Here is a 23,890-nt window from a genome sequence, read left to right on the forward strand (position 1 = left end):
AGCTTTCCCCTCCTGACTCCCTTAAGCAAGCACCTGCCCAGGAGACCTTTCCAAACTCTTACTAAAGTTTAGGAAGTCCTGTTGGATACATGAGGCTGGCTACACAGTCTTTAGAGATTCATAGGGCAGGGGAGGCACATTAGCTGCCTCCAGCAGAGGCAGTGGGCAGAGGCAAGATGAAAACATGCAAAGCAGGATGGTGGACTGAGGGCTAGGGTTGCAAACGTCCAGGTGGGGCCTGGCGTTCTCCTGGAATTACAGTTGATTTCCGAACTACAGAGATTAGTTCCCCTGGAGGAAATAGCTGCTTCAGAGGGCAGATTCTTTTTTTAAAAAATCCATTTCCATTTATTAACAGGTGGGTCTATACAGCTCACCCTGAACTGGATAGCCCAGGTGAGCCTGATCTCGTCAGATCTCAGAAGCTAAACAGGGTCAGCCTTGGTTAGTACTTGGATGGAAGACCTCCAACGAAGACCAGGGTTGCAGAGGCAGGCAATGGCAAACTACCTCTGTTAGTCTCTTTCCATGAAAACCCCACCAGGGATCGCCATAAGTCAGCTATGACTTGACAGCGCTCTCCGTCACTTTATACAGCTCACAGATTGTAGACAATAGAAATGTTATATAAAATGCAAAAATATATAAAATAAATATTTTAAGGTAAAAGACAAAAACAAATCTCCATGTTAAGCAACCATGTAGTCATTTATGGAGGAGCTTTTCAGGTCACTTTATCACCACAAAAGCTTCATTGGCTATGTTTTTGTCAGGATTTGTATCCCTCATCTTCAGGCAGGGATCAGGTTTCAGTAGAGAATTCACACCCTCTCGCATCCCTCTGGAGAGTTTCAACCAATGCCTCACCCATTATTGTCTCACTTCTGAGGTAAAAATACAAGGGTAGGAATGGAGGACATTTTTAAAAGGTTAGAAAAAGCACAGAAGGAAGATATTTAAATGTATGTGCCAGCAAAGAGGAGATGGAGCAGAACATGGGAGCGTACCATTGGGCCAATATAAAATCTCGTATAAAAAGGTAGATTCTTTGGCATCACACTCTCACTGAGCTTTGTTTTCTTCCCATATTCCACCCACCCACCCCTAGCTCCATCCCCAAATCTCCAGGAATTTCCCAAGCCAGACTAGGTAACCCTACTGAGGGTAGTAACCTCAGGTGTGTTGAGCTGCCACTAGGTGTGCATGCACCCAGAGATGCCTTCACCTCCATATGGGAGTCCTGACAGCAAGCTAGCCAAATCAGCGTTTTGCTAAGAGTAAACATTGTCTATTCTATTCCATGAAATACTGGCATGAGTATGTCTGGTCCTCACTGGGTAGCCTTATAAATAAGCAGAACTTTTTGCCTAGTCTGTGGGTAGCCTCCATTGCCTACCATGACTTGGACTGGTGGTGAGAGAAGAATAAATAAAAAAATGCAGGCATCCTACATGCCAGCATGTTATTTATGGGACAACCTGAAAGTGGCAGTGGGTAGCTTTGGGAATTGCCAGAAACTCCATGGTAAAACCAAAGAGTTTACCATAAAATTTCCAGTGATTCCTAGGGCTGCCAATTCCAGGTTGTATCTGGAAGTGATGTAATGATGTCAACCCTGATGTCATATGCCCTCCTAGGTCCTTGCCCTTCAACCTTCCCATTGGTTGCCCAGGCTCTGCCGACCAGCCCTAGGGAGGACCATTTTGCTTCCTTGCTGATAGGCGTGGGATTCATGTTCACTATTTGACTGGAAGGAGTGAAAAATGCAAACATGCAAGCAGGAACAAAGAATGGCAGTGGAAAGAGAAGGGGCGGGGTGAAGGGTCTCTGTTTATGTTGCAGTCAAGTGATCTTTGGAGAGGGGTGTCCTGGGCAGAAACAAAAACCCTAGACTCAGATGCAGCCCACCAAAGCAGCAGCAGGCTGTCTTGGAGGCCAAGGATTTCCTGCAAACACTCTGTGATTGCTTTGACTGAGAGCCAAGCTACAAGTGACGCCTGACACAAGTTGGACACTTGTCAGCTTCCCTCAAGTTTTGATGGGAAATGTAGGCATCCTGGTCTTGCAGCTGTAATGGACAGCCAAGCTGTAAAACCAGGACGCCTACATTTCCCATCAAAACTTGAGGGAAGCTAATAAGTGTCCAAACTGTGTAAGGCGTCACTTGTAGCTTGGCTCTGAGCCTCCCCACTGTCCCTGAGGGGACCTTTGTGGGAACTTGATGAGTCAAGTGGGCAGAGAGGGCACTTCCTAAGAGCCCAAACACTCCTTCCAAGGTGAACTTTGGCAATATGAGGATGACACGGGTCATCCCCTGATGATGCCTGTATCTGAAGGGAGCACCTCACTCCTCCAGCACAATCCCACCACCTGTCTAGGGATGACTCCTGCATGCCACCCTCTGCAGCTGTGGATATTCCTTTAGCAGTGTGAGGGAAGCACATATTCATCTAGGTTGTGGGAAGCTGGGGGCAGTTTGCTCCACCTCTGCTTCTTTCTCTTTTTCTGCAAAGGCAGGGTGGTTCTACCTGCCCTCTTTCCCATTTTGGCCCACACCTGTCTGTTTTGTCTCATTATTAAAAGTGTAACTTGTTGGGCATCAGTTTACAATAGCTGTTTTCGGCAGCTGAGGAGGAATCCCAGAAGTACTTTGGTCTCTACCTATTTCATGGTGTTTGTATTTTCCTTTCTTTTTTTCCAGGAATGGAGTGGAGACCCCTCACCTCAACAGGGTTCTTTTCTTTCCTATCAGTTCCTCCCTCTCCTCACAACAAATTCCTTCTTCTCCCACTTTGGCAAGCTTGTTTGTGTTCAGCCCTCACTGCTTTCTCAGCAAACTCAACTGTTCCTTTTTTTCTGTCCCAGGCACATTGTTGTCTGTGGTCACATCACATTGGAAAGTGTGTCCAACTTCCTGAAGGACTTCCTACACAAGGACAGGGATGATGTCAACGTAGAAATCGTCTTTCTGCATAAGTAAGTAGCCATACAGATCAAAATATTATTTTCTTAAAGAGAGAAATAAAATACAAAGGTCTTGAAACCATAGGAAGAGGTTCTGTTATGTCAAACCACTTCTTTCAATTTGGGGTAGTAAAAAAGAGCAGCTGGGGGATTTGGAGGGTTGCTTTGGAAGAGAAGAAACTACACATAATTCCGGGGCATATACAAAATACACAAACAAATGGATCCTTGGATCATAGCAGCGGCTTTATACAAGAAACATTGTTTTACAATAGAGGTGCACAATACCTAAACCAGTTAAAACTCATGAACTTTTTCTTTGTGCAGTTCTATTGTTTACTGTGCCTTTCCCCATACTTATATGGCTGCTGGGCTACATTTGGCTTGGTATGTCAAATATTGTGCAGGCCTGACCTAACTATTTTCTTAAAACAATCAAGAAATGTTTGTGCTTAATTCAGTGGTTTTTAATTTTTTTCCTGGAATCCAGAGCTTCCTTGAAGGCTTCTTTAAGCTGTTTTGGGTTCCCGTTGGGGAGAATGCTGGGGTATAAACAAACGAAACAAACACATTTAATTAAATAAATGTTGAGCAGACTTCCTTAAACGATAGCTTGACCAGTGCTACAAATTTCCCCCTGCAATGTGAACCACAGCTGATTTCCGGAGAGCACTTTTAATTCATATGAGACACAGATGAGGCCTGAAAATTATGGCCAGTATCCCATGGGAATGGAGCGTGTAACCCAAACAGGGAAACCTGGTCTCCCACTTCAGCCTCCCTCTTGACAGGGCAGCATAGGTGGGGGGAGGGGATGTCTGAAAAGCAGTGCCACATCATTGGTGCGAGGTCACTTGCAGAAAATACCTAGAAGTGATGTCACATTCCAATGTAATGCTTATGTGAAGCTCTAGGTTTGGGGCAAATATCTTCCACAGAGAAACAGAGGGGGGAAAGGATTTCCTGAGGGGCTAGGACAGTGTGTCATAGTGCTCAGAGTGCCAGACTAACAGTGCAGTCCTCCTAAGCAGAGTTGCACACTTCTAAGTTGGCTGAAGTCCATGTGCTTAGATGGCATAGAGCTCTGCTTAGGATTGCACTGTGATTCTTGGGAAACCTGGCCTTCAGTGCCAACTGAGCTTTGAAACTCCTTAGGTGACCTTGGGCAAATCTCTTTCTGTGTCTCTTTCTCTCAGTCTCAGCTACCTCAGGGTTGCTGTGAGAAAAAAATGTGGGGCTGGGGGGCGGGCTGTGTATGTTGTCATCTGCTTGAAGGAAGGGGAGAGTAGAAATATATGGATAAGCCATTTAAAAACCACTGGCCTACCTGCTATAGCCTTTCCTGTTGTTGTAGGATTAAATATAAGCTCATTAAAGAGGAAGTCATCCAAATAATGAAATAAAACTGGCAATGGATTCTAATTTACACTACAACCTGTTCTCCTACAAATCAGAGACTTGGAACCAAAAATAATTCTCTTTACTGCATGCGTTATAATCTTACCCCAAATCAAAATCAGTTCTGGCCAATCACAGGAGAAATGCCGATGCAGGGTCTTACCATCTTCTACATATGCAGGAGACATTCCAAAATCCGACCTGTGGATGCAAACCTGGCTCAAATTATAATAAACTGTGGCACACTGAGAGGGAGAAAAAGAGACAACCTTCTCCCCCAAGTCCCAAAACTGCCTTTCCTGGCCACATGCAGATAAATCTTACTTGCCACAGGCAACCAGATGAGTGACTAAATATGTAAGGCGTCATGTTGCAGTGGCAGGGAGGCAGCATGGTATAGCCTGATCTCGTCAAATCTCGGAAACTAAGCAGGGCTGGTACTTGAATGGGAGACCATCAAGGAAGACTCTGCAGAGGAAGGCAGTCGCAAACCACCTCTGCTTCTCATTTGTCCTGAAAGCCCCTTGCTGGCATCACCATAAACCAGTTGTGACTTGACAGCATTTTACACACACACACATTGCAGGTATTCTTGTGTGAGCCACTCTTAAGGAAAAACTTTCCCAAATCTAAGATTGCTTCATAAAACTTAAGGTACAAATGCAAATTCATAATTGGGCCTTAACTGGGCAGAAAGGCAGCATACAATTTTAAAAAACAAAATGTGGCACAGGCCCAAGAATAGAAAAGAGATAGACTAAAGAACAGCAATGTTTTTTTGGCGTCGAATCCATTTGAATTATTCGGGGGGGGGGGGGGAGGGATTGGGCCTCATTTTCTCCTGAGAAGCATTAATTGCCTAGGAATGTCCTTGCCAGTAGTCATGAAAGCTAAAAATGTTTGCTGTTTGTCGTGAACATGCCCTTAAAATAAAATTCTACATCACAATTGACATGTGTTGCCAGAACAGGTAGTTTAAAAAAAAACATAGCTGTTTGTAAGCAGCTTTGACCTGTCCCTGTAAGAAACAGCTTGTGCTACATTGAGAGCTGGAGGCAATTTCCCAATGAGAGATATCAGAACTCTTATAGCTAACTACTGTCAGTCAAAACAATTAAAGGGGTCATAATGATTGTGACGTGTGGGATAAAGCAAAACACAGATGACACACAGGGGTTTTTAAAAATCAAAATATTGTTGTAAAAAAAATCAGGGAATACATATTGAAAGTAACACCTGCAAGTGTGCAGTATTTAGGATTCTTCCTAATAACAAAGATCACATTTCTCAAGTGCAGAAAATACTGGAGAACCTGACCTTAACTCCCTGGAGGAATGGCAGGATAAAAATCCACAGGACTGAGAGAGAGAGAGAGAGAGAGAGAGAGAGAGAGAGAAAGAACTCACGTATGGAGTTAGAATTGCAACTGTTTATAAGAAACAGTTCTGTGATGTGAATGTGCACCTGTTCTTGAGATCCAGTTTGTGGTGTAGTGGTTAAGAGCGTGGGACTCTAATCTGGAGAGCCGGGTTTGATTCCCCACTCCTCCTCCACTTGAAGCCAGCTGGGTGACCTTGGGCTAGTCACAGCTCTCTGGAGCTCTCTCAGCCCCACCCACCTCACAGGGTGTTTGGGGGGGATACTAATAACATACCTTGCAAACCACTCTGAGTGGTCATTAAGTTGTCCTGAAGGGCGGTATATAAATTTAATGTTATTATTATATTGTAGAATATCCCCATTGTAACGCCCTAGTGAAACAAAGAATTAAACAATTTTTCAGGATCTTAGGGCAAAGCATATCCAGTGTGTCCAGGTTACTTTTGTATAAGAAGGGAGAGGAATCAAGCCTTTAATAAAATCCATATCTAATCTAACAACATTAATAAAAACATTCTATTTATATACCGGCCTTCAGGGCAACTTAACACCCACTCAGAGTAGTCTACAAAGTATGTCATTATTATCTCCATAACAATCACCTTGTGAGGTGGGTGGGGCTGAGAGAGGTCTGGAGAGCCCTGATCCCAGGTCACCCAGCTGGCTTCAAGTAGAGGAGTGGGGAATCAAACTCGGTTCTCCAGATTAGATTCCTGCCGCTCTTAACCACTACACCAAACTGGCACATGCCTTTGAAAGGTACTATCTTTCCTTGTTCTTTAAAAAAAAACGCTTCTTACTGAATGTAGAGAAATAAAATGAAAATACTGAAATGGTGCCTACATTACAGAATTTTTACAAAATTTTATTCTTCCTTTGTTTGAAAACATCATTTAAAGAAGAATAACAAAAAGATGATATTCATGGCATGATTTTGCTTATTTTGTCTTCTCTTTCTCAATGTAGTATCTCCCCTAACCTTGAGTTGGAAGCTCTTTTTAAACGACACTTCACTCAGGTGGAATTTTTTCAGGGTTCAGTTCTCAATCCGCATGACTTGGCTAGAGTAAAGGTAATGGCTTCCTTCCATTTTCTACCTCACTATTTGCTGTCTACATTTAACCAAGGGTATGCCTAAATTTATTCCCAAGCTATTACAGAAAATATTCTGATAGCCCACGAGGCCAGGAAGGTCATGGTTTTCAATACTCCGGTTGATGTTATCTACCTCCCCTCTACCTCGTCCGTCAATTCTGGAACTCCTTTTAGAATAAAATCTGCAGGAGGCTATTGCTTTAGGACAGAAGTGGTTGTCTTTTATTGCTAAAGAAATGCATACTGGTAACCCTTGGGAGACTAGGCAGGGAGTCCTCATGATCAGCGTCAGATCAACTGCACGACTTCGCTTCTGGATGTTGATTCTCTAGTATTCAGTGGAAAGTCTATGGTCTTCACCATTGATTTTTGGGTTAATTTGGGTAAATCGTAGATTGTTGCTACTATGTGGTGATGTTACTTCTAGGTATGTGAGAGTATCAATATATTAAAAAGTGAAAAATATATTAAATTACAAAATCTTTAATCAAATTCCAAAAATCAAAGACTGTGCATTAAAAATCTATCCGCTATAGTTACATATATGAATAACTTCCCCAATGTAAAATTTTTTTAAGAACAGTTATCCTTATACACATGGGGATGTCACACATTTACAGGCATCTTTCAGGTTATCAGGTACTGTTATTTATATCATGAAACACATGTAAACTGAATGTGTTTCAGCCTTGAGACCTTCTTCAGTGGTTTAAATTCGTACAATACACACCATATAGTATATTGTTTAGATTATACCATGGCTGAGTAAAGCACTAAACATCCTAAAAAAGGGAGAGAAAAGAGAAAACAATTTTTGAATTAATTTTTGTGTATTTTATAAATAATAAACTATAACTTCTGAAGTTATTTAAAACAATTTTAGATTACTCGCACCAACAGGATGCAAAAAAAATTATGGAAGATGTAAATTTCACTTCCTTGTTCTAGTAGATCAGCACAATTAGTGGCGACGGGTTGTCAAGGTGGTGATTGTTAGTCGTTCAAATGGCTGGAATACAGGTATGGGACCTGGTTAGTAGAAGTAAATTACCATATTTTTGTTTAAATTCTTTTATGTTTTCAATTAGCTTTTTACACGTCTGAAATTAATTATTAATATTCTCCTTTATGTATTCTAATGTGTGTGCTGTAATCAAAACAATATAGTATATGGTGTGTATTGTACAAATTTAAACCAATGAGGAAGACCCTAGGTTTTTCTTTTACTTTCAACCTTTCTGATTACCTAGTTTTCTTTGGATTGAAATCCACCTCCCCCTTTCACCTGTACTTTCAGGTTTGTGGCAGAAATAAAATCATGGAATTGGCGTAATGCCAATTCCTCCCCCCCCCCCGGCTGCCCAAATTTCTCCTGTTACACCAAACAGTAGCAAGAGGAGCGGGGGGGGGCCAGGGCAGGAGGTCTCCCTCTATATCAAGAGAGCTGGCCAGGCAGGAAAGGTAGAATAGGCATTCTAGCAATCTCTCTAACTAAAGGATGGGTAGAGATTCTGAAATCATTTGTTGCTGTTGTGGAGGCCAGAGAGAGAGAGAGAGAGAGTCAGAGAAAGTACAAAACTAGGAAGAGAAGGAGACAGCCAGAAGGATTGGATAGTCCCTGAGATAAGGATTTTGAATAAACAGAGAGAGAGCCGCAAAGCAGGCAAGAGGAAGGTTACAGAGGAACTAGCTCGTCCTGACCTGTCAGGAGTACTCATGTAGGCTATCCTGAGGTCCTTGAGGAGAAGTTAGATCCCCCAAATACATAATGTGATGACTCACGCTCCCACCCTCCATTACTGATTGTGGAAATGAACATTAGAGTATAGATAGGCATACAGTGTCTTTTCTTGGCCCAAGCATGCTTGAAAGACGCGATGCAACACGACATAGTCACAGCCTTGGGGGGGCACTTCATTCTTTCCCACTGAGAAATAGTGCAGAGATGACCCGAATTCCAGGGAAGGTGGTAAGTGATGAAATATTCTTTCAAATGTCATATTGTTTCTTATGTTTGCCATCTCCTTTGGTGTCTCAGATAGAGTCAGCAGACGCGTGCCTAATCCTTGCCAACAAATACTGCCCGGACCCAGATGCTGAAGACGCCTCCAATATTATGAGGTATTTCATTTCAAAATTTCATTTTTACGAAGCTGAAAAGTATCACTGTATAAGGATCTCATTGAAAATCGGTAGATGCTGATAGACATTTTACTGCACGTTTTAACCACAGATTCGATCTCCGCATTCAGATGTCACAAAGAAACAGCTTGTTCTTGACTGGCGCAAAACTGGCTTCTTGCCATGCGTGCCCACTGCTTTCCTTCTACTCTCACAAACAGTATGTTTTAAGAATTTCTGATTTTGTAAGATTTTAGGATAACTCAAGTTTGTTGTAGTATCTGAATGTGAGTTCCTGGAGGAACTGGAGTTTTGTTTCCTCCTCAACAAAAGAAGGTTCTAAACCCTCACTTTAATTCCAGTCCTGGTTAGGGAAGAAACAAGGTCCTATTGTTCCAGGATTTGGACATCACAAGAAACTGGAGATTGCAGACTTCTGAGACCAGAAAACTTTCACTTAGGTTCTGTAGGAGGGACAGGGGATGGAGAGAGGGACCGCGTGCACAAGCCAGATATGCGGCTGCCACCATATCAGAAGAGGTCTGGGGAAGCGGGATTCACTGCTGTGTGCAGAAACTAACAGCTGCAGGAGCAAACAACAGGAAATTAAAGAGCACCACAATGCATGCCAAAGAGTTTCGCCTCATGTATGGATCCTATCCTGTCCCGTTTCCTTTTCCGTTTGTAATCCGCTCTGAGCCTCTGGGATGTGTTGAGTTAAGGTGATGATCATAATATCAGCATTTGCCTCCTCTCCCCTGCTTTTTTGTGTGGAGTCCCTTCCCAAGCTGAGAAGTAGGAACTAGGCAAGATGGGAAATGCTCAAATGTTGAGTTGAGTACTCTAGGCAGAAATTGCAAAGGCTGTCTCCTCCCTAATCACTCATTGAAAAACTGAAGTTACATTTCCAGTGTGCAGAAGAAGTGGTACGATTTAGGGGTTAGAGACTGTTAGATGAGGAGCAAGGAGAGCCAGGTTCAGTTGTCACTCGGCTCTGAGCCGCTTGGATCATTCATTCTCTCTCAGCCTAATCTACCTTACAAGCGTCTCAGGAAAAAATGGAGGAGAGGAGCACTGGATATGCCAGCCTTGGAGATACTATGATAAAAAAATAGAATAGATTTCCCAGAGATCAACATTTCTGTCATTGGGCCACATGTTCCCAAACAAAGCAGCTGCTATAGGATTGGAATGCTAGCTCTGCCTTAGGTATTGATCCTGCCTCTTCGCCAAGGAGCTCAGGGTGATATATGTCTCCCCTAGTCCATTTTATCTTCACAACAACCCTATGAGGTAGGTTAGGCTGAGTGTCTGTGACTGGTCCATGGTTACCCAGTGAGATTCCAGGGCAGAATGGAGACAGAGATCTCCTAGATCCCACTTTGACACTCTAACCTCTACACTGCTCAGGCTCTCCAAGGGTAGTCCGTGGCTTCCAGGGACAGATTGGTCTTTTACATTGCCAAGGAAAATCCCAGTGGACCATTGCCCTAAGCCCCATCCCCATAGTGGGGCGAGTGAGGAGTTTGAGCGCCACTGGCATAGAGTCACTATGGCCAGACCAACTTACAGGCACAATGATACCAGGCTTTATCCTGTGCTGGCGAGGTGCAGCTGGTGAGGAGGAGCATGGGCCCAGCCATGCTTGGCTTCATCCTGTGCCTGCTGTAGCATAGTGTGTCTGGGGAGGAGAAGCACGGTGGGCCTGCTGGCATTGGCAGGGTTGCAGCTGGCAAGGGGAGTGTTGGTGCCTCCTCCCCCCCCCAAATGACACTTCACTCCTCCATGAGGTGACAGGGGTGCCTAGCGGTAGGAGGGAGCTTGGCTGTTTTCCAGGGCTTTCAGCCTCCCACATGAGTTGGGGTTTTCTCATCGTTTAGCTGGTGCCATCCAGCTTCTTAGGAAGTGCATCACACTTCCTAAGAAGATATGCAAAATGTGCTATTACACAGCCCCTAGATGGTTTAAGAAGACCCACTGAGGCAATATCAGCCACACTGGCTGGATCTTCATAAAATAGGTCTTAGTTTGTTCACAGGCAGTATGTTTCTACTTTGGCTCGAAAATTTGAATCTAAATGAAGAATATGGCTTATCTCAATGACAGAAAGGAAGCAAAAATGATAGTGTGCTTATAATAAGATAATATTTGAGTCCAATAACACATTAAAACCCAAGCAAGATGTCCAGGATATAAGGTTTCGAGAGTCGTCATCTGGTGAAGGGAGCTTTGACAGTTGAAAACTTATACCCTGGAAATCTTGTTGGTGTTTATGGTGCTACTGGAATCAAATCTTGCTTTTCTACTGCAGCCTAACCTGAAGTTATAATAAGATAAGTTTTCATACTATTTGTATTTTATGCATATGGCTCTAAGTTACTGGACCAATCTGCCTTTTTTAACACTAAAATGTCAGAGATCTATTAAACAGGAGCTAACACAGTGAATTGGCCTGTATTCTGAACCCGTTTTATTGGGCTGTCAGATACATGCATCATGTAAAATGAAACAGGAGAAGCCGTATAAATTAAAGGATCATTCCATGGGGACAATGTCCTGTATTTGTACGAAGTGCCATTTTTGAAGGAAGTCCTTAAAAGGAGAAGTGCAATGAGCAAGCACAACTGCTGCATTCTTCCGTTCTTTTGGGCCGGGTCAGAATAAGCTCACCTGGCAATGCCACCCTTTCCCCCTTGCGCCCCAGGAATGCCAACCTCCCCCCCTCCCCCCGGGTAACCACTTGCTGCCATCAATGAGTCTGAGAGTATTTCCTGCCAGACAAAGTCACATGTGATACAGATATGTACCTGCATTGCTGCTTAGTTCCTTTAGCTAGTTGCCGTGCCTCCCACTCCGTTTCTACAAGCAAGTGTGGAGGTAATCTATTGCAACTTTGCAATTTAGAGCTCTTGTGGTCCAGAAGTGGTGAGCTTCTCTACTGCCCCTCCCTGTTATCACACTTCAGATGGCAAGAGCGAATAGGCAGGATCAGACTTGGAACATTAATAATAAATGAAGAAATAAATGAATAAAAGAATACATATGTTCTGTTCAAGCAATTGAGGCTGAGCAAGGGAACAAACAAAAAGGCAAAAACATGCATTCATCTTTCCCCACAATGGGTACTTGCTAAATGATGTTTCTATAGGACAGGCTAGCTTTACTTGAAGAGGCAGGAGTTTAAAGTTCAGCATTACTTTAATTCTCATGATTGGGTTTCTTTCTGTTGTCTCGCCACATGGACAAGATGGAGTCCCTAGGTAAAAGCTGAGTCCATCATGGCTTGTGGTCATCCAAGGAGCTGGGTGCTAATAATAACCACTGCTCCACATATGTCATACAGCCCCTTCAACCAAAGCATTATAATTGGCTGGGCCTTGTAGAAACACTAGGTGTCATACCTTCTCCCCATGCCTTATCACCAAAGAGTATATTCTGTCTGCTGCATTTCAGGCTCTAATTCCTGGATGAAGCAACTGACCTCTCTGACCTGGATGTGGATATGGTCACTTATAGCCCTGACCTGATTCTGTGTTGATCTGCAAATTCTCCCTCTTACCCACAGTTACTTCAGGCAGACAGACTCATTTCCAGAGACCCCAGGCACAGATCTGCCACCAGTAGGGTTGACAGCCCAAGGCTGGCAGCTAGTGGAAGACTCTTATCAGCAGAAAGGGCCTCTCCAATGCTGTGATGTCGCCAGTGACATCACTTCCAACATTACTCAAAATCATTTGGGTGAATGCCACAGTGTTGCCCCTATGCAGAAACATCGCTTCTGGGTTGTCCATGGAGTTGGACAAGCCAATATGCTTTGCATTCATAAGATATTTGGGTTGGGTCCAGGTGGTATGGTGGGGGCCCAGAGGGATTCCAATGCTGAGAAGTAACATCAGTCCCTGTGCTCTGTTTGATGGTTCTCCAGGGCAACTGGATGGCCACTGCATAAAATATGATGCAGGATTTAGGGACGCCAGACATTGGCTGGCTATCCCTAGCACCATTGGGGATGGAGACTTCTATGAGTCACTTCCTGTTTTGGAACAATGCCGTAGGAATTTTCAAATCTGTGTGGTAAATACCAAAGATTTTGAGATTCTGAGTTGGTTTTTAAGGTGCCTGAATCTTGCTCTTCTACTACCGACCAACATGGCTACCCACCTGAAACGAAAACAACATAGTATCACTTCCTCTTCCAGAACAGGAGGTGACATCCAGATGTCAATTGACACCATTTCTCCCAATTCCCTCCCCCCCACACACACACACTGTGCCATCAAGCAAGAGAATGGGATGGGGAGCGTCGCCAGGAAGTCTCCCACTGGAACAGGCTAAGTGGCATCCCTAGCTGGACTAGGTGGACCTCTGATCTGTGACCCAGCAGGACACCTCTTATGTTTGACTGAGTACTCAGGGTCATAGCATTGGCAGCTCCCAACCAGAACCAGTCATAACAGTGCTGTCATAAGCAGCAAGTTACCAGAGTCATGAGATTTGGGGACTCCAGGTATTACTGGTTTGGGGAGGGGGCTACAGATAGACAAGCCAGGTCGTATGGACCCCCAGAGCCCCACTGCCACTCAAGAGAGCAGTGAGGGGGGAAATGGGGTGGGCAATTTGTCATCACAACAATGCCAGGGTGTTACTTCCAGTTCACATCGGAAGTGACATCACAGTGTTGGTGTGATGTTGATTGGGTAGATTCCAATCCCCTACATTCTCCCACCAGGTGCCAGCACTAGGTTGGGATCCTTAGTTACAGAAAGTCAAAGGAGCATCCATATAGCACCTTCTGTTGCTGCACTCTATGATGGCATTGTTGAACAGACCCCAGTACATTCATTTTCAAACCTACATTTTGATCTGGTGGGAGAACATTTGCTTTGGTTTTAAATTACATAAATAGTTTAAAGAGAAATCCCAATGCAAATGTGTTAGCTTTTAAATAGATTCCATATGCTTAATTTAAAAAATAGGAGCAAACAGTTATCCGGTGAACAGAATTCTCTTGTGTATTTGCAGAACAAGTAAATTTGATTCAATAAAACTGAATGCTTAATTAAATGCTTCAGCTGAAAAAAATTAAAAGGAGAATTAGATTGGGATACTGATTTTCACAAATTACATCTTCTTGCCAAACAAGTTATACTACCAATTATGTCAAGTTTGTGCTCGATTGTGGAATATACAAGCAATACATTTTCCTCCACTACCGGTGCCTATCTAGAAATTTTATTTGTAATATTGCTACTGAAATACTTTGGGGAAGGATGGTATGCAGTGGAGGAAAGAACATCAGAAGAAATCTTTCTGGTGCCACTTGTGGGAAGAATTACATTGTGAAAATAACCTGTCCCTCTTTAACATCCATCCACGATATTTTTGGATCTGTGTTGTCACAAAGTATACGTTCAAAGATAGGTTTTAATAGCCCACTTGAGTAGGAGTTTCCCTCTGTTTTTTGAGAAATTCAGAATCTCTTAAGAGTCCTTGTCCTTTCTAACTAATGGATAGAATTCACCCACCATCTTCATTGCTGGCAAGATAAACGTTTGCCTTCCTTCCATTTTAGGATAACAGTGATCAGTAATTTAATTTAATTTATTGTATTTATATTCTGCCCTCCCCGCTTTCACAGACTCAGGGCGGATAACAGAATACAAATATACACAGCATTAAAACACATTAAAACACAATCATATCAACTAGAGAGTCATCTATTTCATATAAATAATTAAAAGATTTTTAAAAGCAGCACATAGCAAAAGTTTAGTATATCACACAGCGGTGTTACCAGAGCAAATCCATACCATAATAATAAGTGTAGCAGCAGCATCTGCATTCACATGGGAGAATAGTTTAACCCCCCTCCATAGGGGGGGGGGCACCGCCCGGCGGCAGCCATATGCCTGGTGGAATAGCTCCGTCTTACAGGCCCGGTGAAATGCAAGCAAATCTCGCCGGGGCCTAGTCTCGCAAGACAGAGCATTCCACCAGGCCAGGGCCAGGACCGAAAAGGCCCTGGCCCTGGTCGACACCAGGCAGGCCTCCCTAGGGCCAGGGACATTTAGAAGATACTTTCCACTAGATCAAAGAGTCCTCCGGGGCTCATATGGTGAGAGACAGTCCTGCAGATACGTCGGTCCCAGCCTGCATAGGGCTTTATAGGTTAACACCTATAAATTTAGAGACTGTTAAGCTGACAACAGCCTGCAAACATCATTTCTTGGGGCCCAGAGTAAACTTGTAATATGGACTGTACCCTAGACACATGCCACAATCCCATTGCATTAGGGTTGGCACTTACTTAGTAATGACAGGGGACCTCTCAGTAATCCTACCTGTCTCCCACCCATGCTCAATGGAAGCTACTTCCTGTTCCAGAACAGAAAGTGATGCCATGCCACTCTAAGAATTTCAAGAATCTTTATATCATGATGTGTTTACAAACAGGAAGTGACTTCCAAGAAGTCTCTGTCCCTCAATGCTTCTTGAGATTGCCACCAAGGGTTGGCATCCCTACATTGCATACAATCTCATTAGTCAAAAAAGAAAATTTCCTATTTTAATTTGGACATTTCTGACATTGTGCCATAGACGAATGCCCTGCACTCAAACACCCACCTATCCTCTTTTGCTATTTTTGTTTAACAACATTCTACCTGAAAGAGAATTCAGCAAAGCTTGCCATCTTATTTTGTGATGTTTGACTTGATCCAAAGATACGTTGATGTTTTAATTTATTTTTAATTTTAATAGGCTAATGCCATAAACCAATTTACTTTAAACTGGCATTTTTCTGGCCTTTTTCATTGCAAAATCATGAATGTATCTCCCTAAAGTCAAATTTCTCTTGCAATTTTACACTCAATAGAGCATTGAGGTGGTTTAACAGTTCTTGTCCCATAGTAGAATATCTGCAGTTTTTTATGAATGCTTCTTTATGAAATTTCTTTCAGCTTCTGCCACAATCACTGGCAGTATACACCGCCCCCTCCCCCACAAACCCATAGGGCTATGCACACGTCACATAAAATTAGTTGCAGTTGATTTTTGTGCATCTGATGAAATATTTTTTCTCATTCGAAGGCTTACGTTAGTGAAGAAATTCAGCAAAATTATGTATTGGGGTTCTTTATCTTCTTTTAGTTCCTTTTGTTTAACTTCTGAATCGGCTCCGGCGCACTGCAGTGACCCATTCCAGGCTGATTTGGGCCCAATATGGGCTGATTTGGGGCCGATTCGGGCCTAATCTGGGCCAAATCCGCCTGAATTGCACCTGATTTGGCCCCGATTCAACCCCCTCATGGAGCACGGGACTGTTCCCAGGGCTGTCGCAGGCCTGCATTGTCAGGCCTGCGTTGTCAGGGCTTGTCAGGGCTTGTTGTGGGCACCGCTGGGTGGGGTGCCAGCATACCTGGCTCTGACTTCAAAGTGGTGTCAGGGATACTGCAGGACCGCACTCTGTGGAAGGAGGGGTAGTATACATCACCCAGACTCCCTCTCAGTCCACTCGCTGGCCTGCTCAACCTGCTCCCAGCATCACACTCAATCTCCATCTCCTCCTTCATCAGATTTCCTCCTCACACTCTCTCACTCCACTCCTCCCCACTCCCCACTCCATCCCTCCTACACACCCTGTGGGTGTTCCTTATATCCTACCCCTCATCCCAGGCTCCACCTGCCAAGCCACACCCCTCTTTTGCCTTCCAGCATTGTCCTGGGCTGCCTCAAGCAGTTGCAGCTGGGGTAGCTAATTGGGCTGCATTGGCCAGCTACAGCTGTGTCTCGTTGGCTGGCTGTCAAGCCTCTCTGGCTGAGCTGATTGCTGAAAGCAGGCCCAGCTGTGGCCCCTTGGCTGGCTGCCCAGCTTCTCCAACAGAGTGCCTCAGGCAGCTCCACCTGGAGTTGCTTTGTTCCTGGTACCCCTGAGCCAGGTTATTGCCTTCTAGCTGGGCTGTAGGCTGGGGCGTGATTCTGAGCTGCTGTGGCTGCTTCTCCTCCCTGGCTGGTAAGGTCTCTGCTTGGTCAGCTGCTGGCTGTCTGTCCCCACTTCCTTTGACCTCTCCCTCTGCTCTGGCCCCCTCTGGATTGACCCCACTCTCCCTGCTTGGCCTCCTAGCCTCCCACTGGAGAGTGGGACTAGCTGCCCTCCACCTGCCTCTTCTAACCCTCTGAGGCTTGGGTGCTTCTCTTCCTCCCTCTTGAGTAGGTAGGGCTTCTCTCCCTCCCTCCCTCCTGTGTAGGTAGGTCCAGGCCCCGGGGGCCTGCTGGGGCAGCTGGGTAGCTGTCTCCTGGCTGTCTCCCGTTCTCTCCTCCTGGCAAGTCTGGGGGCCATGCTGCAAACCCCACACAGATCTCACTTCCCATTCTCCACAGTGGCCCATTCCAGGCTGATTCAGGCCCAATCCGGGCTAATTTGGGCCCAAACCAGCCCGGATCAGGCCCTTGGAGAGTGTGGGAGCCCTCCTGTGCTTTGCAATGGCCTGATCCAGGCCAAATTGGCCTGGATCTGCCCCCCCCCCCGAGCATGGGAGCACTCCCAGGGTGGCTGTGGTCCACGTGATAATGTCACTTCCTGGAAATGATGTCATTGCATGGGCCCGGGAGTGTGTTCTGTGCTCTGCACTCTCCTCTGCACATGTGAAAAAGAAGATAAAGTAGTTGTCGGGTGCCCCACCTCCCACTGGGAGGACAAGGAGACCTGGCAACCCTAACTCATGTATTTTAGGCCTGGAAATCCAACCAGCAGCTAGGACCAGCCCTCACTGGCCCTGAAATGAATGTCCTTGATTAATATGGTTCTCTGTGCCTTTCCCTTGCCTTTACACAAGGGATTGGTATGTAGTTCTTGAAACATACCAGGTATGTCACTAGGGATGCTAGTCCTCTGCTGGGGGCAGGAGATCGCCTGTTCCCATCTTCCACCCCCTACCCCTGCTTACCTGGCTGGTGGAGGGGGGCACGTGCCTCCTGAGGCATGCCTCTGGGTGGCGTGGCATGCTCCTGGGTGATGGGGCATGCTCCCAGGCAGTGAGATGTGCTCCTGGGCACTGGAGCAGCCTGATTCAGCCAGATTTGGGCCCAATTTGGGCTGAATCAGGCCTGAATCCAGCTGAATTGGGCCACGGCATAGCACAGAAGCGCTGTTGTGCTCCACAGCGTCCCAATTCAGCCCTCTTGCGAGCACAGGAGCACTCCCAGGGCGGCCCATGACCTGTGCAATGACATCATTTCCAGGAAGTGACATCATTGCACAAGCTGGCAGTGCATGCATGTGCAGTACACGTGCAAAAAGGAAAGGAGAAAGTAGGAGCCGGGCCCCAGATCTCCCATTAGGGGTTCATGGGACCTGGCCGCTCTATATGTCACTCATGGAAGTATGAACCTGTCATTCTCCATGCCTTGGCGTTGCCAGCATCCAGATGGGGCCTGGAGATCTGCAATTACAACTGATTTCCAGACTTCAGAGATCATTTTCCCTGGAGAAAATAGCTGCTTTGCAGGATGAACACTATGGCATTATACCCTGCTGAGATCCTTCACCTCCCCAAATCTCACTTCCCAAGCTTCATCCCCAAATCTCCAGGAATTTCCTACCCCAGAGTTAGCAGCCCTGCTAACTCGCAGTGTAGTATTTGCTTGTTCATCTCTAAAATGGCTTATCAGCTACAGGAAAATCTCATGCAATCTGGGCACCCTATATAGTCACAGCCATTCGATATCGTCAGGCACAACCTACAATTTAAGTTCAGTTTATTCCTCAGAGGAATGGGGATGCATCCCGGGCTACCTAGGACCCCTAGGTCTCCAGGCCCTGGTAAAGGATTCCCTAATCCATGCTTAGGCTCTGGTTGGAAACACTGAGGATTGGCAAATGTTAGTATTCCTGAGTAGGCTGTCCCATCTTGATTTATGGTTCAAAGCAGGGCTTTGATGGGAGAGAAATATTCCCCCAAAGCCCCCTTAAATTGTGCAGTTGTTCATGTGTCTTATCATGTTCGCTGCCCCCTGAAGAGCTTGAGTAGTAAGTCAGACTATAAATTTCTCCTATCTTCTGCTGCTTTCAGCTACTTAAAAAAAAATGACCCCCTATAATTTTCCTTCATGCTACAGACACAGACAGTCCTATCCAGCTGGGGAACTGTCACCAGGATGGCTTTGTCATGCTATACAGCCAATCGGACTGGTTTCAAGATGTCATGGAGAGCCAACAACATCAATTTGAGAGGAAGTATTTCCAGGCAGTGGTCACGTGGGTGACCCCACTCAACTGCAGATCCACCTAGCGAACCTGATGATGTCACTGTGCTTGGTAGCCAATCAGATCTGGCTTTCCGATAGCATCACTAGGGGCTCTGGGTCAATTCCTCGTTTTTAAAAACTAGAGAAAAAGAAAGACTTATAAAACAGAGGATTTTGAATAGCATCAAGGTATCGTGTTTGCCACATTTGTACTGGACAAAGGTGGTCAATGTTGGTTTCTTTTCTTTCTTCCCAGAGTAATTTCCATAAAGAACTACCATCCGAAAATAAGAATAATCACTCAGATGCTGCAGTATCACAACAAGGTAACAAAAATGTCTGAAGAACTCATGCCTCCAACTGTCTGTTGTAATGCCATTTTCTGTCATGTCTTAAATTACACCGATGTACAGGAATGACTTCTTGATTCATGTCTCTAATAGTGCCTTCTGATTAACCTGTAACTTTTGAAACCCTTGAGAGTGTTCATAATTTACAATAATTTCCTACACATTTTGCCCCAGATTTACATTTCACGTGTGGTAAAATTCTCCTTACTACTTGGCAGGACAATGTAGGTGACCAAGCAACTCCTGTGTGAGAGAACTTGCTTTGCGATGGCTTGGTCCCCTGTGTGGGGCGTCTGGAACATCCTAACCATTTATGGCTTCATTCTTAGAGCCCGTGCAGGTGACCCACCTACCCCACAGTGAACCTTTTCACCCCAGGGTCATCTGTGTCTTAATCCTGACAAGTGGCAAGGCATTTTACCACTAATCAGATGTCAATATGTGGTAAAATGTGGTAAAATGGTCATTGGTAACTGCCCTATGATTTCAGCTAGAATAAGGCTGACTGCTCACGGTATCAATGCAGTCAATTATACACTAACATCCTTCGGTGGCTGACTAGAAAAAAGCCCAAAATTTGACAGGATAGCTCCAGGAGCAGTACAGCTATCCAGGAGAATTGCAGTGTTGAGAGTGTACCAGCCTTACTCTCTGACCTCTGTAGTGCAGAACTGAGGCCCATTTACTAATTTGGCATTTTTGCCTGGGGAAGATTGGGTGCATGTTCTTCTTTTTGATCAGGCATGTAATATAATGCATACGTTAGGTGCTTTTCTTAGGGGAAAGAATTGTGCTAATAGGCCTCCACGTGGAAGACTTACCTGATACGTTAGGGATGCATGCATGGTAGAGTGGGGGCACCATGCAAAAAGCATCTCTGGCTAGGTAAGTATATGAATCAAGCCACCATAGCTGTATCCTCATCCCATATGATTGAGCCAGTCAGTTTCTTCAATTGAGATGAAAGTAAATTGGCAAATTTGTGCATCCTTGTCGCGGCTGTCCTGTGACAGATTCACACTCTGCATTAGAAAAATATCCTTGGTTGGATCTGATTAATGAAAGTGTATCAAACGCTTGTGGCCTTTCTCTCTATGGCACTGGCACTGCTCTTGCTGGTGTGAGTACCCGTGGGAGAGAAGCTACCCACTAATATAGTAGAATTGGAGTCCAGTGGCATCGAGGGGACCAACAAGACTTTTCAAGGGTATAAGCTTTAGAGAATCAAAGATCCCTTCTTCAGATACCAGCAGAGCTTTGACTCCCAAAAGCTCATACCATACTGCAGACCAGTGTGGCTACCTACCTGAAAAGCTTCATGGAAGGCACCACTAATGCGGTACATGCAGGGCTTTTTTTCTGGGAAAAGAGGTGGTGGAACTCAGTGGGTTGCCAGCACAGGGGACAACTCTTGGCGGGAATTGGTTAAACATGGGCACGAACAGAAAAAAAAACCCCAAACATGGTATTTGTTCTCCGTTGCCATCCATGAACAAACATGACCTGTTCATGAACATGTACGTTGTTTGTTCGTGGGGGCCAGCGGGCTCTCCTCCAGCCATCAAGATCCCTGCTGCACCACTCCCAGAAACCTTACCTGAGCAGGCAGCTGGAAAGGTACCAGTAATAAATAATAGCTTGGCCCAGAGCCTGGCAGCAGCCCTGGAACTTGAAGAGGTAGATCCCTATCCCACCACACACAAAGAAAATTCAAGCTCCAATGCACTCTCCCTGTCTCTCTCTCAAAATGCCAACAGCAACTGTCTCTCCCTCACTGTCTGCAAAACCAGAGCTGGGAGCCCCCCTTCCCCCTGCTCTTTGCTTCCTTGTAACAAATTTGGAGCTCCACACTTGAAAGGAAGATCTGCCTATCAATCTAAATTGGGCTTAGATTGGGGTTTCCAGGGCAACAGCAGGAGTTCAGACAGAGTTCAGGCAGTCCCTGCCTCCGGTTGCCAAGGGAATTGATTGCAGGTTCCAGATTGTCTGGCTTGATGAACAGCAACGAACGAGGCTTGCAACGACCACCTGTTTGTTTAGAATGGGGCCTCACGAACAACTTGTTCGCAAACAGCAGATTGGGCTGTTCGTGGCTTTTTAAAGTTCATATTGCTGTTCGTGCCCATCTCTAGAGGTGGTGCCCCTGGTACCACATGTGCATGCGCAAACTGCACGCATGTTCCCAGGACCAATGACGTCACTTTGGGTCAGCTGGAACAAGGGGGGAGTTTTAAAAATTTTAAATTGCCCTTGGTGAAAATGATCACATGGCTGGTGGCCCCACCCCCTGATCTCCAGACAGAGGGGAGTTTTGATTGCCGTCCGCGCCAGTGGCATGGAGGGCATTCTAAACTCCCATCTGTCTGGAGATCAGGGGGCAGGGCCACCAGCCATGTGTCCATTTTCAAGAGGTTCTGGAACTCCATTCCACTGCGTTCCAGCTGAAAAAAAGCCCTGGGTGCATGTAAGAGTACTTTGTCATGGCACTTCAGTCTGGGGCGCAAGGCATTCATGCTGCCTCTACTGCCAATTTCAAGGAGTGTACCTAGGCCAGCCCGCCTCTACTTCCCTAGACTCCAAGCAAGGACTAGAAAGAAGACTAAGCTAGCCAGAGGGAGGCCAAAACAGCTTCCTGATGTCCATTAGCAAGCTTTGTCTGGCATCCAGCCCTGAGTAAGAGAAACTGATACTTCAAGGAGAGGCTTGTTAATCAATTTGACTATCAAGAAAAACTTTAGGTGGAAGACGCTAGACTATTACCTTTCTTGGGCTCAGCATTTCTTTTCAGAGCCAACTTGCTAACTATCCAAAATTTCACCCTCCTATTAGAAGCCAGAAAAGAAGGTAATAGCAGGAAAAATTGTGTGTTCTATATTTTCGCTATTTCCCTGTATTCAATAATGTGTTTTAAAAACACAGGCACACAAGAATGTATCCTTTAGAGGGAGCACTAGGGAGCACTAGGGAGCACTAGGGAGCACTAGGATATGTTCAGAGGTGCTCTGTTCTTTTTCACAAACTATGTAAAACAGATTTATTCAGGGTAGCATTTTTATAAAGGAAATAGGGTTATATCATAACAGATTGGTCCAGGAAAATGTGTTGTGTTACAACTGATGTAATATCATGCTCTGCATTGTTTAACATGTCTTGTTTAATACCTGTACTTTGTTCTGATGTCAGCCTTGTTTACATATCTGCAATCCCAGCCCTATCACATTGCTTATTAGATGCATTATCCTACTGGCTACATTGTGTAATGTGCCTTGAGTCTGAGTGAGAAAGACCAACAATACATAATATGAATGAATGATTTTTGAAACAGTGGCTGATTCACTAAACAAAGGCAAAGCACACATCAAATCTTTGAGATGCTCAGATTGAGGTGCCGAAATGTTTTCAGTGAGAAATGGACAACTTCATAGCAGATGCCTGCACCATTTGGGCAAAATGCGGGTGCATTTTTAGTTTTGTTTAAGGGGAGTTCTTTACCAGTGTTTCTTCCTTACAGGCCCATCTGCTAAATATCCCGAGCTGGAATTGGAAAGAAGGGGATGACGCAATCTGCCTTGCAGAGCTGAAGCTGGGTTTCATCGCCCAGAGCTGCCTGGCTCCAGGCCTATCAACAATGCTGGCCAATCTCTTCTCTATGAGGTCATTCATAAAGGTAATGTCTCATCTCATTAGAGGACATTAGCGTGGGATTCAATTTGTCACGGGGCTGAGTAGAGAGCATGGCCTAAACTCAAAACAGAGAGAAATACATCAACCCTGATGGCTAAAACATAAAACAACATATTCCAAACCCAGGGTGGCGGTGGGGGAGGACCCCATAGCCTATTACAAACTGGGCCGTGATCCAGGTTCCTTCAAAATTATGTTTTTGTTTTTATTTGGCACATCCATGGCTATTAAATATTGTTCAAAGTGCAATCTATTTTATTTTTATTTCTTTCAGATAAACCACATGTTTATCAATGTAGAAAGCCTCTGTAGTAAAAAAGAAAAGAAAAATGATCTCTATCCAATCCATATGATAACAAAGTGCTGAGCGAAAAAGTCCCAATCATTTTTCTTTGTTGCCTTTTACTTTTTACTTTTTTTCTTCCCCGTCAAGTAGCCAGTGGATCCATCACTACAAGAATAAATATGGGCCATATGTTTGTACAAAAGTCCAAACCACTGGCACCAATAATTCATTTAGTTATATCTCCTCAGTCAATGAGGTCCTCCAGATTTATGTGGCAATAACAACAATAACAACAACAATAATAAAAAGTGCAGCTCAGTCATTCTCAAATATTTGTGGAGGCAGGAATGGAGTCAGTTGCTCAGCT

At 44.8% G+C, this 23,890-nt stretch overlaps 1 protein-coding gene across 3 annotated transcripts in view; it reads left to right on the forward strand.

Moving 5' to 3' along the window:
- Positions 1 to 23,890, forward strand: part of KCNMA1 (potassium calcium-activated channel subfamily M alpha 1) — a 742,538-nt gene that overhangs the window by 504,506 nt on the left and 214,142 nt on the right. For all 3 annotated transcript variants that reach the window (XM_054982574.1, XM_054982573.1, XM_054982572.1), the window contains exons 10-14: positions 2,866 to 2,976; positions 6,709 to 6,814; positions 8,876 to 8,958; positions 19,460 to 19,529; positions 23,065 to 23,220. In XM_054982574.1, the coding sequence (XP_054838549.1) occupies positions 2,866 to 2,976; positions 6,709 to 6,814; positions 8,876 to 8,958; positions 19,460 to 19,529; positions 23,065 to 23,220 (526 nt within the window). The remainder of the gene's footprint in view (positions 1 to 2,865; positions 2,977 to 6,708; positions 6,815 to 8,875; positions 8,959 to 19,459; positions 19,530 to 23,064; positions 23,221 to 23,890) is intronic.

Source organism: Eublepharis macularius, chromosome 6 (assembly GCF_028583425.1).
Source record: "Eublepharis macularius isolate TG4126 chromosome 6, MPM_Emac_v1.0, whole genome shotgun sequence".
In the NCBI taxonomy this organism is placed as follows: domain Eukaryota; kingdom Metazoa; phylum Chordata; class Lepidosauria; order Squamata; family Eublepharidae; genus Eublepharis; species Eublepharis macularius.